This window comes from Mytilus trossulus, chromosome 1, assembly GCF_036588685.1.
Source record: "Mytilus trossulus isolate FHL-02 chromosome 1, PNRI_Mtr1.1.1.hap1, whole genome shotgun sequence".
NCBI lineage: Eukaryota > Metazoa > Mollusca > Bivalvia > Mytilida > Mytilidae > Mytilus > Mytilus trossulus.
The window spans coordinates 92,806,956-92,821,812 of NC_086373.1; the positions used below are offsets into that span (position 1 = coordinate 92,806,956).

Sequence of the window (14,857 nt, forward strand, 5' to 3'; positions counted from 1 at the left end):
TATTTTTGTTTTAGTTGGAATCAGTGTGAGCTATTATTTCTCTTGTAACTTAAAATTACATATGATTATATCTGTTTTAGAAAGCTGGTATGACTAACCATGTTAAAGCAACAAATATAACCATGTTTACACCAGAAAACTCTGCCTGGGACAGTCTACCTGAAAATGCTCTGGATCATTTCTCATCACCCGAGGTAACCTTACAAAAATATGTAGATCTTTTTAACAATTTTAAAAACCATAATTAAGTCCTTTTCTCTTTTAAAGTGGATAATCAGTTTAAGTGTAGGACTCAAATCTATGGTGGGTACCAAATCTATGGTAGATTCCTAATCTATGGCAAATGTGATGTCATGCCATCCGTTTCTCATTTTGATAAAGATTAGACCTTTGGTTTTCCCATTTGAATGGTTTTACACAAGTAATTTTGTTGAAGATAGTACTTTGGCCTATAATGGTTTACTTTTATAAATTTTGACTTGAATGGAGAGTTGTCTCATTGGCACTCATACCATATCTATGTGCGACAACTGGATCATGTCTATAAACTTTTTTGAAATGAACATTCCATAATGGTCAACTAAAATATTTTAAAAATGATGAGTTCATAGAACCTAATACAGACTTAAAGATTAAAATGATGCGCCCGGTAAAAGTAAACATTTAAAAATATATGCATGGTACCTGTTTAGTCCATTCATTAAACTTACCAAGTTCCTTATCAAACAAGAAGGCATTTTTTTTTTATATAAAACAAAAGACAAAAAAAAATTAACAGTTTGAATTTTCACATAATGTAATTTCAACAAATTAGTATCTTGTTATTTGATCTTTCACTTTATAACTTTGCCAGCCGTAATATATTTATTATAAATCCTTTTCTAAGATAACCGGTTCTGAAAACAGCGGTGTCTTTATTCAGCACATTTTGTCCCTCTTTCGAATAAAAGGTCACGTCTTCCTTTAAACCATTTGCAGATTGTTGTCTAAGGAAATACCTTTATTTTGAAGAAATATATGGGTTTCGCCATCGTTATTCGCTGCGACAATGTAATATGACGTTATTCAATTGTGACGTTATTAAAAAGATCTGCCATAGATTTGGAGATAACAAAAAACCATAGATTTGATTTATTTGACATTTGTAACGTCACAATTGCTATAGATAAGGAATCTGCCTTAAAATTTGGAACCCGCCATACATTTGAGTCATTCATATATTTCCTAAGAATGATCCTTCTTATACTAAAATGAAGATTTTACTATGCTATTTTCCAAAATATAATAAAAAGTATGGGTCACCTTGCTATTTTTCAAGCTACAAATGTTGCAAAGTTTTCATATATTGTTCATTAAAAAATCTTTTTTTTTTTAATAAAAAGAAATCTATGAGATAGAATTTTGAAATAAAATATGGAAATATACGTTTTATAAACTAGAGACTTGGATTAAGAATATTACAAGTAAATTTTATTCAGAACTACTGGAAAATAAAATAAATAGTTTGAACGAAAATAACAAACTTTTTCTTTACAAAAATATAAAAGTCAAACAAGACCAAGAATTTTATCTTTAATATCAAAATTTTGAAACTAGACGTTTATTTACAAAAATTAGAATTAGTGACCATAATTTGCTCATTGAGAAGGGCAGATATCTAAAAATACGTCGAGACAATAGAGTATGTCCAACTTGTAAAACCTCAGAATAGAAGATGAAAATCACTTTCTCCTCCACTGTCAAATTAATAATGTTTTACGTATAAAACTTTTTAATGACATGTCAATAGATAATCCTATGTTCCCAAATCTATCTGATACTCAAATCTAGTAGTCCTACTAAATCCTTCTAATATAAACCAAGTGAAAAAAACTGGTTCCTTTTTAAAACAGTCTTTAGAGCTGAGGACAGGGGACTCTTAGTTAGTTTTACTTGTATATATATAGATATGTGTGTGTTCAACTCAGTTATTTTATTGTTGTTGTTAATTTTGTTTATGTCACAAGTATAATGTTACTTATGTGACAAAAAAAAAAAGATTATTATAATATGCTTTAAGAAAAGAAAAAGAAAAAATGTTGTCACAGAATTTGTTTCCTTGCTACAATGAAATTTCCATATAATTTCTGGCAGATTTTAACAGCAAAACATGTAGCTACATTTTGGACTATACTCATCAAATAAGCTTAAGTCTACACACAACTACAAACACAGTACTATAATTGATTAATTGAATTAATTTGTCTCAATTTCATATACAAACTGTTTACTAGATTAAATGAGAGCATTTCAAGTTGTCTGCTAGGCGATCAGGAAGATCTCTGAGACATTTTAACACTAGAGCACTGTTTTGGAGTCCTCAATGAATGATTTTTATGCTCTGTTGATGGGCATTATGTTTTTCATCCTTCCCTCTATCCCGCCTCAAGTAAAAATTTTGGGTCAAGGTAGTTTTTTATGAAGTTGAAACTTGAAACTGAATACACATGTTCCCTATGATATGATCTGTTTAATTAAAACTTTTATATATTTGGATGAAACAGTTTTTAAATCAGGCCTTTTTCTAACCCTTTAATAGCTTGCTATTATAACCTTCAAAAACGATAAACTGGCTTACAAAAGCTCAAATATAAGGTTCATAAATTTATTGTATATTCATATTAGATATAATAATATTATTGATAATAATTACATTAATTGGGAATTTGATTAAGCAGACCGTTATTATATATATGAATGAGTTTATCATATAGTCTGCTATAAAAAGGAGTCCATTTTGTCTCTTATTCAGAAAAACAAGTTTTAAATTCTAATGTCAAATTAGAGTTTAAGGGGGTTCACGGGTCTAAATCATTTATATAGGATTTCTCTATATTTTTCTATAAATGAACTTTATCTTAAAGTTAATAGAAAAATAAAATAAAAAAGTGGGGTCACCGTTCATTTGCCCTCACAATCTGCCTTCCAAAGAAGCATACATTTTTGTAAAAAAGGATTTTTTTCTGTTGAAGTAATAGGAGAAATAAAGTTAATATTGAAATAAAAAAAAGAAATTTATTACAGAAATCGCTCAAATTTTACAATAGTTTAGTTAAAGTACAGCTTATATGGAAATTATATTAAAAAATATAGGTCACAGATGAGTTGAAAGAGATATTTCAATTTTAAAGCCAAAAAATGGCATTTTTTTCACCAAAGGGAGATAATTTGGAACTTTTTCAATGATGTATACATTTTAAAAAGTCATCTGGGGCCAACACGAATTGATTGTTTTGAATGATTTTTGTACCATATGATAAAATAACAACTACAAAAGGTAACAAATGAAATTTGTATTGAAAAACAAATGTTTAATTTTTTCTGAAATTTTTATACCCTCGAGCCTCCTTAACCAGCATTTTACGGTTCACTGAACATAGAAAATGATAGAGCAAGTGGGGCATCCATATATTATGGACACATTCTTGTTCTTTCTAAAATACTGCAGACTGTAAATAGTTTCCATCTAAGATATTAAGTAACATTTTTCATTTATGATTTCCTAACTTTATAATGGTACTAATTATATACATGTTGTCTATTGTCAATCTCCGAGGAAATAAAGTATGATGATGATGATAACATTCCATTTGTGAAATGATGTAATAATAGTATTTTCAATTTGTAGGGTGTTAATTCACTAAGACAGATACTTTTAAACCATATATTTGATGGAGTGGTATGTTTATTTTGATAGTAATGATTGAATGTAATGTCAGCCATGTAGTTGAGAGGAAAAATAAAGAACTGAAGAAGGCCATTGGCCGAAACGTCTTGAAAAATTGGTTTATCTAAACAATTATATAAAGTATGTTCCCTATTGGAATTTTGAAAACAAGAGTAATCAATGAGCAAAAGTTATAACTTATTCAATATAACAGTAAATGTTTTGAGTAGAAAGTTGTAACACATTTCAATGTATTTGAAATTAATTTGATGACAGATGATAGATAATGTGTAATAAAAGGTTTTTTTCTTTTTTTTCTTAAATTTTTAATTGATGTTTCTGGGTGATAACTTTCAATCTTAAATTACACTGATCATTAGTTATCGGTGTTAAATAACAATAAACAGAATATTTTTAGTCTTTCAAACTCAGTTTCTTGGCTATTGCTTTTCGATGAGTTTGTAGCAAAGAAACTCTTGACTTGCTTTCAAAGTCATGGATAATCAATAATAAGAAAGAAAAGATTTTATAAACAGTAAACATTTTTTTGTTTCAGATTGAAGCAGCTGAATTGATAGATTTAGACAGAATTAGGTCTCAGGCTGATGTAGAAATAGCTGTTAATGTAACTGAAAAGGTAAACATATTTATATTTCATAAGGTTTAAAGATGTTTGCATATTTTATATCAGGGCCCATCTGACAGTGATAAATTTCAGAATTGTTATTATTATTTTGAAGTATCTTGGTTAGGTTTTCAGAATCCACAATTATTTTTTCTATTGTGAAGGTATAATTGAAATGAAACAATGGAAGTGAACTACATTTATCAACATAGAACATAAGCCTTCTTTATAAAAAAAATCTAACTGATACATCTTGAGGTGAATTTAAGGTACTCTCTAGTCTCTAAACTTCTGCACCTTAAATCACAGGTCAAGGTTCAAATCCATTGAACTCATAAAAGATTTGAAAATTCATAATCCTGCAGAAGTGTGCTGTCTTAGTGATAACGAAGAAGTATTTAAAAATCCTTCTGAAATAGTTTTATTGTAACCAAAGGTAATATTGTATTATTTACTGATTTATCAGTTGACAACAATTGATTTATATTGTAGGGACAGATAGTGTTAAACAAATATATCAGTATAACACAAACAGATATACCAGCAATGAATGGGCTTTACCATCATATAGAATCTGTACTTCTACCGGGACATATCAACTCACTTCTCCCAAGTCAATGTGATGAAGAAACATCAGAATTAGTAGTGGTAGGTTTGTTTAGTTTTATGTTTTTTCTGTAAAAACAATAATGTCACATTTTGAGGTATAATTTATTCTGATAATGGTGGTTCATTCAAATAAAATAAAACTGCAGTATTTTATTGAATAATAAAATCTACTGTATTGTGAACAACATTTAGTTTGCCCTTGCCCTGGGCATTTAGTGTTATCCTTGTCTATTTGTTGTGTTTGTCCCTTAAATTGGAATGCTCACCTTATATACATGTAATTGCATTAACTTTCATACCAAAACTACATTTAAAAATAATTGAGGGTGGTAAATTTAAAATAAGGCAATATTGTTAAAGCAATTTTTTTAAACCATTTTTTTTTCACTTAGAAATTTGGTAAAATTGATTATTAAAAAGCAAAGGTTAAATGCAACACAAATATCTTCATTTTAAGAAAGAAGTTTATAACTTTTATTTTTCTAATATCGAATTAGCTTATGAGCAGTTTACTTATTTCAGGGACCATGTGGGCCATGTATAGATACAGATGGTTTAACTTGTCCAAGCTCTACTGATGTTCCTATTAAGGTAAGTTAAAATAAGATAAAGACATTTATTGCAATAATCATAATTATGCTATAAAATTGAGAATGGAAATGGGGAGTGTGTCAAAGCAACAACAACCCGACCATACTCGTAACTCCAAATTATACACAAGAAACTAAAATTAAAAATTATACCAGACTAACAAAGGTCAGAGGCTCCTGATTTGAGACAGGCGCAAAATTGCATATATTTATAACATATTTAGATTATACAGATATTATGTGTAAGCAACATAAAGTTTATGATAATATAATGATACATAATTACATATAAAACCAGAGAATACAATGAACATAACAACCACTTTATTTATGAAAAAAGACAACAAACTGGTGTATAACTATGTTAATATAATTGTTATTGTGTGAACTCATACATGTAGTAATGAATTCAGTTTGTAAGTATTTGGTCATGCATAATAATATCTTTATAAAAGGTAGGGAAGGTTTACATACTTAACCACTGCAATCATAAATTAATGCACAAATATTTTATCAGAGTTATCTTGCGGGAACTTAGTTTTGAATGATTTATATTTTTTTAGTATTAGTTTAAGCTTAAGAAAACTTTTTTTTGTAACAATGTTTTCAATTTTAATATAATTTTAGTTAGGCAGAGTTCACTTGAAACTCTTGAGTTAACTTTACTTACTTGGGTTTCAACAAAACGATTTAACTTGAACCACTCGAGTTAATCCCTCATACTCTGGTTCCAACCCTCAGGGTTAAACTTGAGAAACTCTTGAATGACGTCAAACCAATGAGAATATTTTATTTTTAATACTTGGTCAGGGCCTTTCCCTAGAGTTGCTTAGAGTTGTTCTGAATATCAACTCTAGTGCGTTCACATTATAATCTATTAACTCTGAAGTTGATTGAAGAGTTTCAAGTGAACTCAGCCTTAGATAATTATTAATTTGCTGAAAGGCAGAGTCATATATCTTTGGTTACTTATAACAGGATGAGGTTAGAACAGGATGTACTTATACAATCTACCGCATGAGTCTAGGTGGTTGTGCTCAAGTTTGTAACAGAACTCATATTGTAAGTACAATATATAAATCAATTATGGAGTTGTCTTATTTGAAAATAACACTTATAAACAATACACTAAAAAGAGTTATGAATATTTTATTTCAAAAGAGAAACCAAAACATATTTTATAAAACAACAAAAATAAAAATTTAGTGCAAAACAAACCATTTTTTGTACACAAAAAGGGGGTTATCAGTGAGAGGAATTCAATACAAAGTAGTATTTAAAACCACTTGAGATGAAGTTATTGTCAACTCATTATTGAAAAAAAATATTTTTATTCACATTTTACATATAGAAATAAGAAGATGTGTTATAATTAGCATTGAGACAGCTCTCCACCAGAGCCCAAATGCAATAGAAGTAAACAACTATAGGTCACTGTAAAGCCTTCAATAATGTGCAAATCCTATACCACATAGTCAGCTATAAAAGCCCCAAAATGACATATGCAGAAGGATTAAAACAAGAAAACTAACAGTCTGATTTATGTAAATAATAATGGACGAAAAACAATTATGATATACAGCAAAACATGGCAACCACTGAATTACAGACTCATGACTAGGGACAGGCACATGCAGAATGTGACTGGTTAAACTAGTTTGAAGGCACCAACTGTTCCCTTAACCTTGGACATTGGTGTAACAGTACAACTAATGAACAAACTATAAAAATCACTTGAACAATCCCAACAACAAAAAAGACACCAAGAATAGATCTGAGAGTACTTTCAGTTACTGACAGCTAGTTCAAAGTCAATATCAAAACAACCAATAAAAAAAATTGTGCATCTAAGTCTACTGTTCTTTTTATAATACATCTATAATTGTTAAACATAGCTGATCTTAACTTACAATTTGTCTTTTGAAGAAGAAACAGTGTTGTCCAAACTTCTACAGCATTGACTGTCATCCATGTCCTGGTGGCTTCAAAAATCCATGCTCAGATAATGGACAGGTAAGTTGTCTGGCAGGCTTCACAAAATCCATGCTCAGATAATGGGCAGGTAAGTTATCTGGCAGACTTCCATAATCCATGCTCAGATAATGGACAGGTAAGTTGTCTGGCAGGCTTCAAAAATCCATGCTCAGATAATGGACAGGTAAGTTATCTGGCAGGCTTCCATAATCCATGCTCAGATAATGGACAGGTAAGTTGTCTGGCAGGCTTCAAAAATCCATGCTCAGATAATGGGCAGGTAAGTTATCTGGCAGACTTCCATAATCCATGCTCAGATAAAGGCCAAGTAAGTTATCTGGCAGGCTTCCATAATCCATGCTCAGATAATGGACAGGTAAGTTGTCTGGCAGGCTTCAAAAATCCATGCTCAGATAATGGACAGGTAAGTTATCTGGCAGGCTTCAAAAATCCATGCTCAGATAATGGACAGGTAAGTTGTCTGGCAGGCTTCAAAAATCCATGCTCAGATAATGGCCAGGTAAGTTATCTGGCAGGCTTCAAAAATCCATGCTCAGATAATGGGCAGGTAAGTTATCTGGCAGACTTCCATAATCCATGCTCAGATAAAGGCCAAGTAAGTTATCTGGCAGGCTTCCATAATCCATGCTCAGATAATGGGCATTTAAGTTATCTGGCAGACTTCCATAATCCATGCTCAGATAATGGCCAGGTAAGTTATCTGGCAGGCTTCAAAAATCCATGCTCAGATAATGGGCAGGTAAGCGATTTGGCAGGCTTCCATACTCCATGCTCAGATAATGGATAATGGGCAGGTAAGTTATCTTGCAGGCTTCTGTAATCCATGCTCAGAAAAGGGGGAGGTTCATTGTCTTTCAGGCTTCAAAAATCCATGCTCAGATAATGGGCAGGTAAGTTATCTGGCAGACTTCCATAATCCATGCTCAGATAATGGGCAGGTAAGTTGTCTTTCAGGCTTCAAAAATCCATGCTCAGAAAAGAGGGAGGTTCATTGTCTTGCAGGCTTCCATAATCCATGCTCAGATAAGGGGAGGTAAGTTGACTTGCAGGCTTCCATAATTCATACTCAGATAAAGGGAGGTATGTTGTCTTGCAGGCTTCCATAATCCATGCTCAGGTAAGGGGATGTTAGTTGTCTTGCAAGCTTCCATAATCCATTCTCAGATAAGGGGAAGGTAAGTTTGCTTGCAGGCTTCTGTTATACATGCTCAGATAAGGAAAAGGTACCGGTAAGTTGTCTTGCAGGCTTCTGTAATTTATGCTCAGATAAGGGGGAGGTTAGTTGTCTTGCAGGCTTCAGTAATCCATGTTCCAATGTGGGGGTAATTTGCCTTGCAGGCTTCTATTATCCATGCTCATATAAGGGGGAGGTAAGTTGTCTTGCAGGCTTCCGTAATTCATGCTCTGGTCAAGAGCAGGTACGATGTCTATCAGGCTTCAGTAATCCATGCTCAGGAAATAGTTGGTAAGGTTGCAAACTACCTAGATACATGCACTGTAACTGACAGGTTTTGAAGCCCATAAGGGTTCCAGAATATGTTCTCAGGTAATCAACAAACCATGTTTCACAATTCATTCTATTGGGTCTATAGATGTACTGAAGGAAGAAACTGAGTTAACCCTTTCCTCCATTGAATTTTTTTTTTTGCATACTTGATTCGCATAGGATTTTTTTGATAAAATGCTGAACTTATGATTTGAAGTACTAAAGCATTGTGAAAAACAACTATTTCATCAAATAAATTTAAGTCAGATATTCCTATGATATTCCTTTTCATATTGGATACAAACTTTGTTAAGTCAACTGCAGACACTTTGTAGTCGAAGTGTTTCAACTGAGGTACTACACAGGCGTCAAAAGGCGTCATTATGGAGTAAAGGGGGTGGCGTCAAAAGGCGTCATTATGGAGGAAAGGGTTAAGGAGAAGGTTACTAAGTTTTATATAAAACATAAGGATTAAAACTAACACAGACAATATATATATAATAATTGATTTACTTTAAACAGAGATATTTATAAATTTCACTCGAAAGAGTTAAAGATTGAGATATTTCAGATAGCAAGATTGACCGTCTCAAACAAAGCTTGTACTAATTAGATTTTTTTTGTTACTACATTTGTAATTACCTAATTTTTATATAATCTAGAGATATTTATAAAAAATATTTGGTATTGAAATATATGTAATGGAGGTAGCACATCATGTTTCCTGCTAATTTACATAAATTTTAATATGTGTTCTTTCTATGCAATTTAGGAGTCAGTACTTGAAGCTTTCGTAAAATAGCTCTTCATAGTAGGTCTAATTGGGGTCTAAGCGTGACATGGGACTGTCAATTTTTTGTAAGCATGACAAGTAAAAGTCAAATTATTGTGCCGTGAAAATGGGAAATGAAGTCTAGAGGGACATGGGAAAATACAAAAAAAATAAGAATTCCTTACATACATAGTTTAAGTGGGATATGGGAATATGACAAAACTGTAAGTGGGATCTGGGATTTGAACCCCCTAATGAGACCGACCCCCTTTATAGAATACTCCCAAAAAATGAATATTTTAAAAGAAATTGGTTAATACTTGTATGATTTCGTTTATGATGGTTTAATGGAAATAGTGTTGGATATATTTATCTTGTATTTTTAACAGTGTATGGATGGAGTGAATGGTAATGGAACATGTATGTGTGATACAGGCTTTACTGGTACCCTATGTAACCAGTGTGAAGATCCTAATAAATTTGGTCCATTCTGTAATCAGAGTAAGTTAATATTGTAACCTTGGCCATACTTGTAACATTTATAAACAGTATAAACCAGGGTTAAATCTGGAACAAGTAGATTCAAGTCCTAGTTTTGAGTTGCTGATTCACCGTTTTGAATTACCTTTTATACTATATTCTATATTGTTTTGTAATGGTTTTATACAGGGATATTTTTTTTCTTTTTAAACTTCATTTTGAAGTAGGAGTTATCAAATTTTAAAATGTAATTGACTTGAAAATTGCTGAGTTATCTATGTAATATGTTGTACATGTATTTCTAACAAAAATGTTTCATGAGGCAATAACTGTGCTGACTGAGTTGGATAGATATTGAATTAGCTTGGGGCACTGAAGTAAATTGAATCAAACATTGCCAAAATGGTATGAAAGGTCTTTACAGAAATTTTGCATAAAAAACAGGTAAACAGGAGGTAAATACATGTACTCTTAAAAAAGATTATTAAAATGATTTCACTACTTACGCTACAAGGTAGTACTTTTTGAAAATGTTGTTTTGGGGTATTTCCTCAGTGTTAACTATTCAGATTACTGCACTCAAATGGAATCAAAGCAACAACACATAACCTCATAATATTTCTGTAAAGAAGTTGACTGGTTGCTGTCATCTGAAGATTGATATGATCAACTGTATTGTGAGTATTACTTGGTATAGACACAGGTATTGAAAGCAAGTAGAATGTTTCAGTACAAATGAAATGTCTGGCGAATGATTTTTTTACTTGACCTGGCTTAAGTTTTGAAAAAAATGCTGCCAAATTTTTGAAATTGAAGTTTTCTGATACAATATATTTCTGAAAAGTTAACTAAACTATATTTTTATTTCTTTTTTTGTTTGTTTAGCTTGCACCTGTCAGAAGGGGATATGTAAGAACACAATAGATGGAGATGGAACATGTAAACGCTGTAAAAACCATTTGTTCAAGGGAGATAATTGTGACATGAAACAAATGTTCTGTCGCCCTAGACTTTGGAAAAAGTTATATTCTTCAGGATTTTGTCATCTGAATGCCTACTGTGATAGTTCTTACAGGTTGTTTGAGTTTTAGTATTGAATTGTATTGAAAAACATAAGATATTTACCAATGAAATATTGAGGTTGTGTAATCGAAAGTCATAAAATTCTGAAAATATGTTTCTTTTGAGAACCTTTAAAAAATGCCAAAATTTTTTTGTTGTATGAATTCTTATCACATAATAGTGCAGAAGTATAATAGCTAATGCTACAACACATTTAATCAACCCATGCCACTTGTGTAATTTATTTAAACAAATCATTGTTTCAGATGCAAGTGTCAACAAGGTTATGAAGGAAAGTATATCAACAATGATCTGATCTGTAGTGAAATAGACAACTGTCAGCTTCCAGACCGTGGAGGATGTCATCTCCAAGCTACGTGTTTAAAGACAGGACCAGGTGATAACATCTGTAAATGTGAGGCTGGATGGGTCGGTGATGGGAACTTTTGTTATCGTAGTGTACAGTGTAACTCACATAGAGATTGTCATGTAAATGGAAGATGCACACCACACTGGACAAAAACACAGGTGCTCACATAAACTAGAAAAATAATATTTCATTTAGCTCACTTTTTTTAATATTGTCATCACTTGTCTTATGCAGTCTGATATTCTTAATTTTTAACCACAAGGTCAAACTTTGCAGATACTATGATAAATGTCTTCCAGGTGTCCTGGCATTAGGACAGTAACATTTTAATTGCCAGAAAAAATCTTTTGAGTCTTAAGGTATTATTTTTTTTAACAAAGTTGACTTTATAATGCCTACATTTGAAAAATACAGGTGGCTTATAGTGTTTTTTAATGAAATATCATATTGCAAGAGCATGTATGTGCGTTAAATATTCTTCTATGGATTGTAAGTATATTTGTGCAATAATTTAAATAAAAATAAATGTTTATAACATAGTCAAACAAAAGCTTTAGAATTGTTTCAAATTATCCCATACTATATGGAATACTGGATATGAGATACAGTGTACTTATATGACACTTTACTCAATATATTAAGAAGAAGAAAAAAAAAACAGTTTCTGTAAATGTTGTTTACACCTTCCTTAGATACCAATATGTATTTTGTGTTGAAAAATTTGGCTTGTAGAAAACTTTTATTTTTCACGCTTAGATTAATCCAAGAAATAAAGATTAGCCCTGTTTCATTAAAAAAAATGGTGGAAAAATTTTAAAAGTTAAAGTGACCCTCCGACAACTTATTTGTAATGATGAAATGGAAAAAAATTTAAAGAGTTGCATTAATTCTTTGGCAAATTATTTTAATGATGAAATATATTTATGTTATCAGACTCTGTGTGAATGTATTAATGATTTTCATGGAAATGGTACTTATTGTGTCCCCAATGATCCCTGCACTGTAAACAATGGCAACTGTCACAGAAAGGTAAGTAACTTTATATGTATCAGGTCTTCTTGACACAAATAAAATTGTTGTTTTAAAAATTCCTATAGGGAACATACTTTACATTATTGTAGTATTAAACCAATTTTTAAGACAAGTTGGTAATTGGTTAAGTATGACTGTTTACAGAAATTTCATGGAAAAACTATTAATAAAAACCAAAAGAATGATTTAAATCCTTTACAAGCTATAACAGATATAAAGGGAATGAACTGAGAAAATACAAAAAAATGACTGTTTTTGCTCATTGTTCAGTAGCAAATATCTCAATTTATTTATAGGAAGTTAAATCAATTTTACAATTAATCAGTTATGCTGGTTCTAAAAAGTTATTTTGAAAATCATACTGCCACTTTGAAATAAGGGTTTGTTGAAATATCTTATTTGCATCACTTTCATATTTGAATTTATGTCAAAGAACAGTGAAAAGGCTATTTCAGATAGATTTGCAAAAACTTGTACATGTATAAGATATTCATAAAAATTTGTTATGAATCTGTTTTATTACTTATGAGCGATTATATAAAATGTCTTCAAAAGGGTGTATATTTGTATAAAATGCATCTAAATTTGGTGATATATGTTCCCAAAAATATTGTAATGCTGAGTTCACTTGAAATTCAAATTTGATTCGCATTAACCTATTTGAGTTAGTTTAATTCGCATTCGAAACGTTTTACGTACTACGTCAATTCTTATTTGAATTGCAATGCACATCAAATCGCTTCACTGTCCAAAGGACGTTAACTTTTAATTCGTATTCACAAAAGCGTATTTCTAATGCGAAGTGGATAATTGTAATAAGCCAAATCGAATCAAATTAAAAAAGAAGAGTGTGTGAACGCAATTAGCGAATTCAATTCGCATTGGATTCAAATTCAATTCAAATTATAGCGAACCAATGAAAGTTTTCCACAGAGTCTTCTGCTCTTGATCAAGGTATTTAAACTATTGCAAGTTTACCTGACCCATTGAATCAATACAATAGCTATTGTTCTCTGTGTAGTTTATTCACCTGGACATTTAATTTCTTTCTAGGAGAAATCTATAACTCATTGATTAATTTGCCTGACCAAAAAAATATTTTTGTCAGCCAAATTTTTCTTTTAAACTGATGACGTGAGAAGGAAATACTCCAAGGATTCGAGTTCATTTGCAAAATATCTAACACAAGGTTTGCGATAAAGGTCATTTATTCAGAAACCATAAAAACATAATACAACTGAATGTTATGAACAATTATGTAATAAACCAAAACTGAATAAATGACAATAATTTGCAAAGGTGGGGAATAAATACCGCCACCCTCAATAACTAAATTACAAAATATATAAACAAATAAATATAGTACAATAAAAGATTGAAATCATCAGCACATGAAAATCAAAATTTTTAATTTAAAAAATAATACCTATGAATATAAATCTGTTAAAGAATCAAGGGAGTAGGTGGATGGGAAATTAAAAATCTTCACTTTTCTTGAGAACACTAAAATTGCGTCCTCTAGCATTCAGTGCAATTGTGAGAATGCTGGCTAATCTAAACACATGTGAAAAGATAACATGCACCTAATCCTCATTGGTCAATTAAATATCGTTAAACAATCATACTAGTAATTAATCTTGACCCTGATCGTGAGATAACCCCACTGGTCTTTGCCTGTAATCAAAAACTTACAGACAACCCCATGCAAATTTACAGTTTCATATTACTCTTGATAAGAATAATTTCCTGACAAAAATGTTTTTATGTCCCATAAAATGATTTTTTGTCAGCCAAATTTTTCTTTTAAACTGATGACGTGAGAAGGAAATACTCCAAGGATTCGAGTTCATTTGCAAAATATCTAACACAAGGTTTGCGATAAAGGTCATTTATTCAGAAACCATAAAAACATAATACAACTGAATGTTATGAACAATTATGTAATAAACCAAAACTGAATAAATGACAATAATTTGCAAAGGTGGGGAATAAATACCGCCACAATCCCCAAATCACAGAGTTGGGGAGCCGCCACCCGAGAAACCTTGGAGATAAATTTTATAAGAGTTAAATTGATTAATATAAACGTTTGCTTTCTTTACATCCAAATGCAATCATTTCATTCAAATT

General features: G+C 31.1%; 1 protein-coding gene across 1 annotated transcript in view; it reads left to right on the forward strand.

Annotated features, from left to right (window-relative positions):
• LOC134690965 (stabilin-2-like) overlaps positions 1-14,857 on the forward strand; it is a 51,044-nt gene that overhangs the window by 19,862 nt on the left and 16,325 nt on the right. Inside the window, exons 13-23 of the mRNA XM_063551147.1 lie at positions 81-194; positions 3,668-3,718; positions 4,263-4,343; positions 4,824-4,979; positions 5,463-5,531; positions 6,509-6,592; positions 7,457-7,543; positions 10,173-10,284; positions 11,149-11,338; positions 11,592-11,853; positions 12,629-12,724. Coding sequence (XP_063407217.1) covers positions 81-194; positions 3,668-3,718; positions 4,263-4,343; positions 4,824-4,979; positions 5,463-5,531; positions 6,509-6,592; positions 7,457-7,543; positions 10,173-10,284; positions 11,149-11,338; positions 11,592-11,853; positions 12,629-12,724 — 1,302 coding nt within the window. The remainder of the gene's footprint in view (positions 1-80; positions 195-3,667; positions 3,719-4,262; positions 4,344-4,823; positions 4,980-5,462; positions 5,532-6,508; positions 6,593-7,456; positions 7,544-10,172; positions 10,285-11,148; positions 11,339-11,591; positions 11,854-12,628; positions 12,725-14,857) is intronic.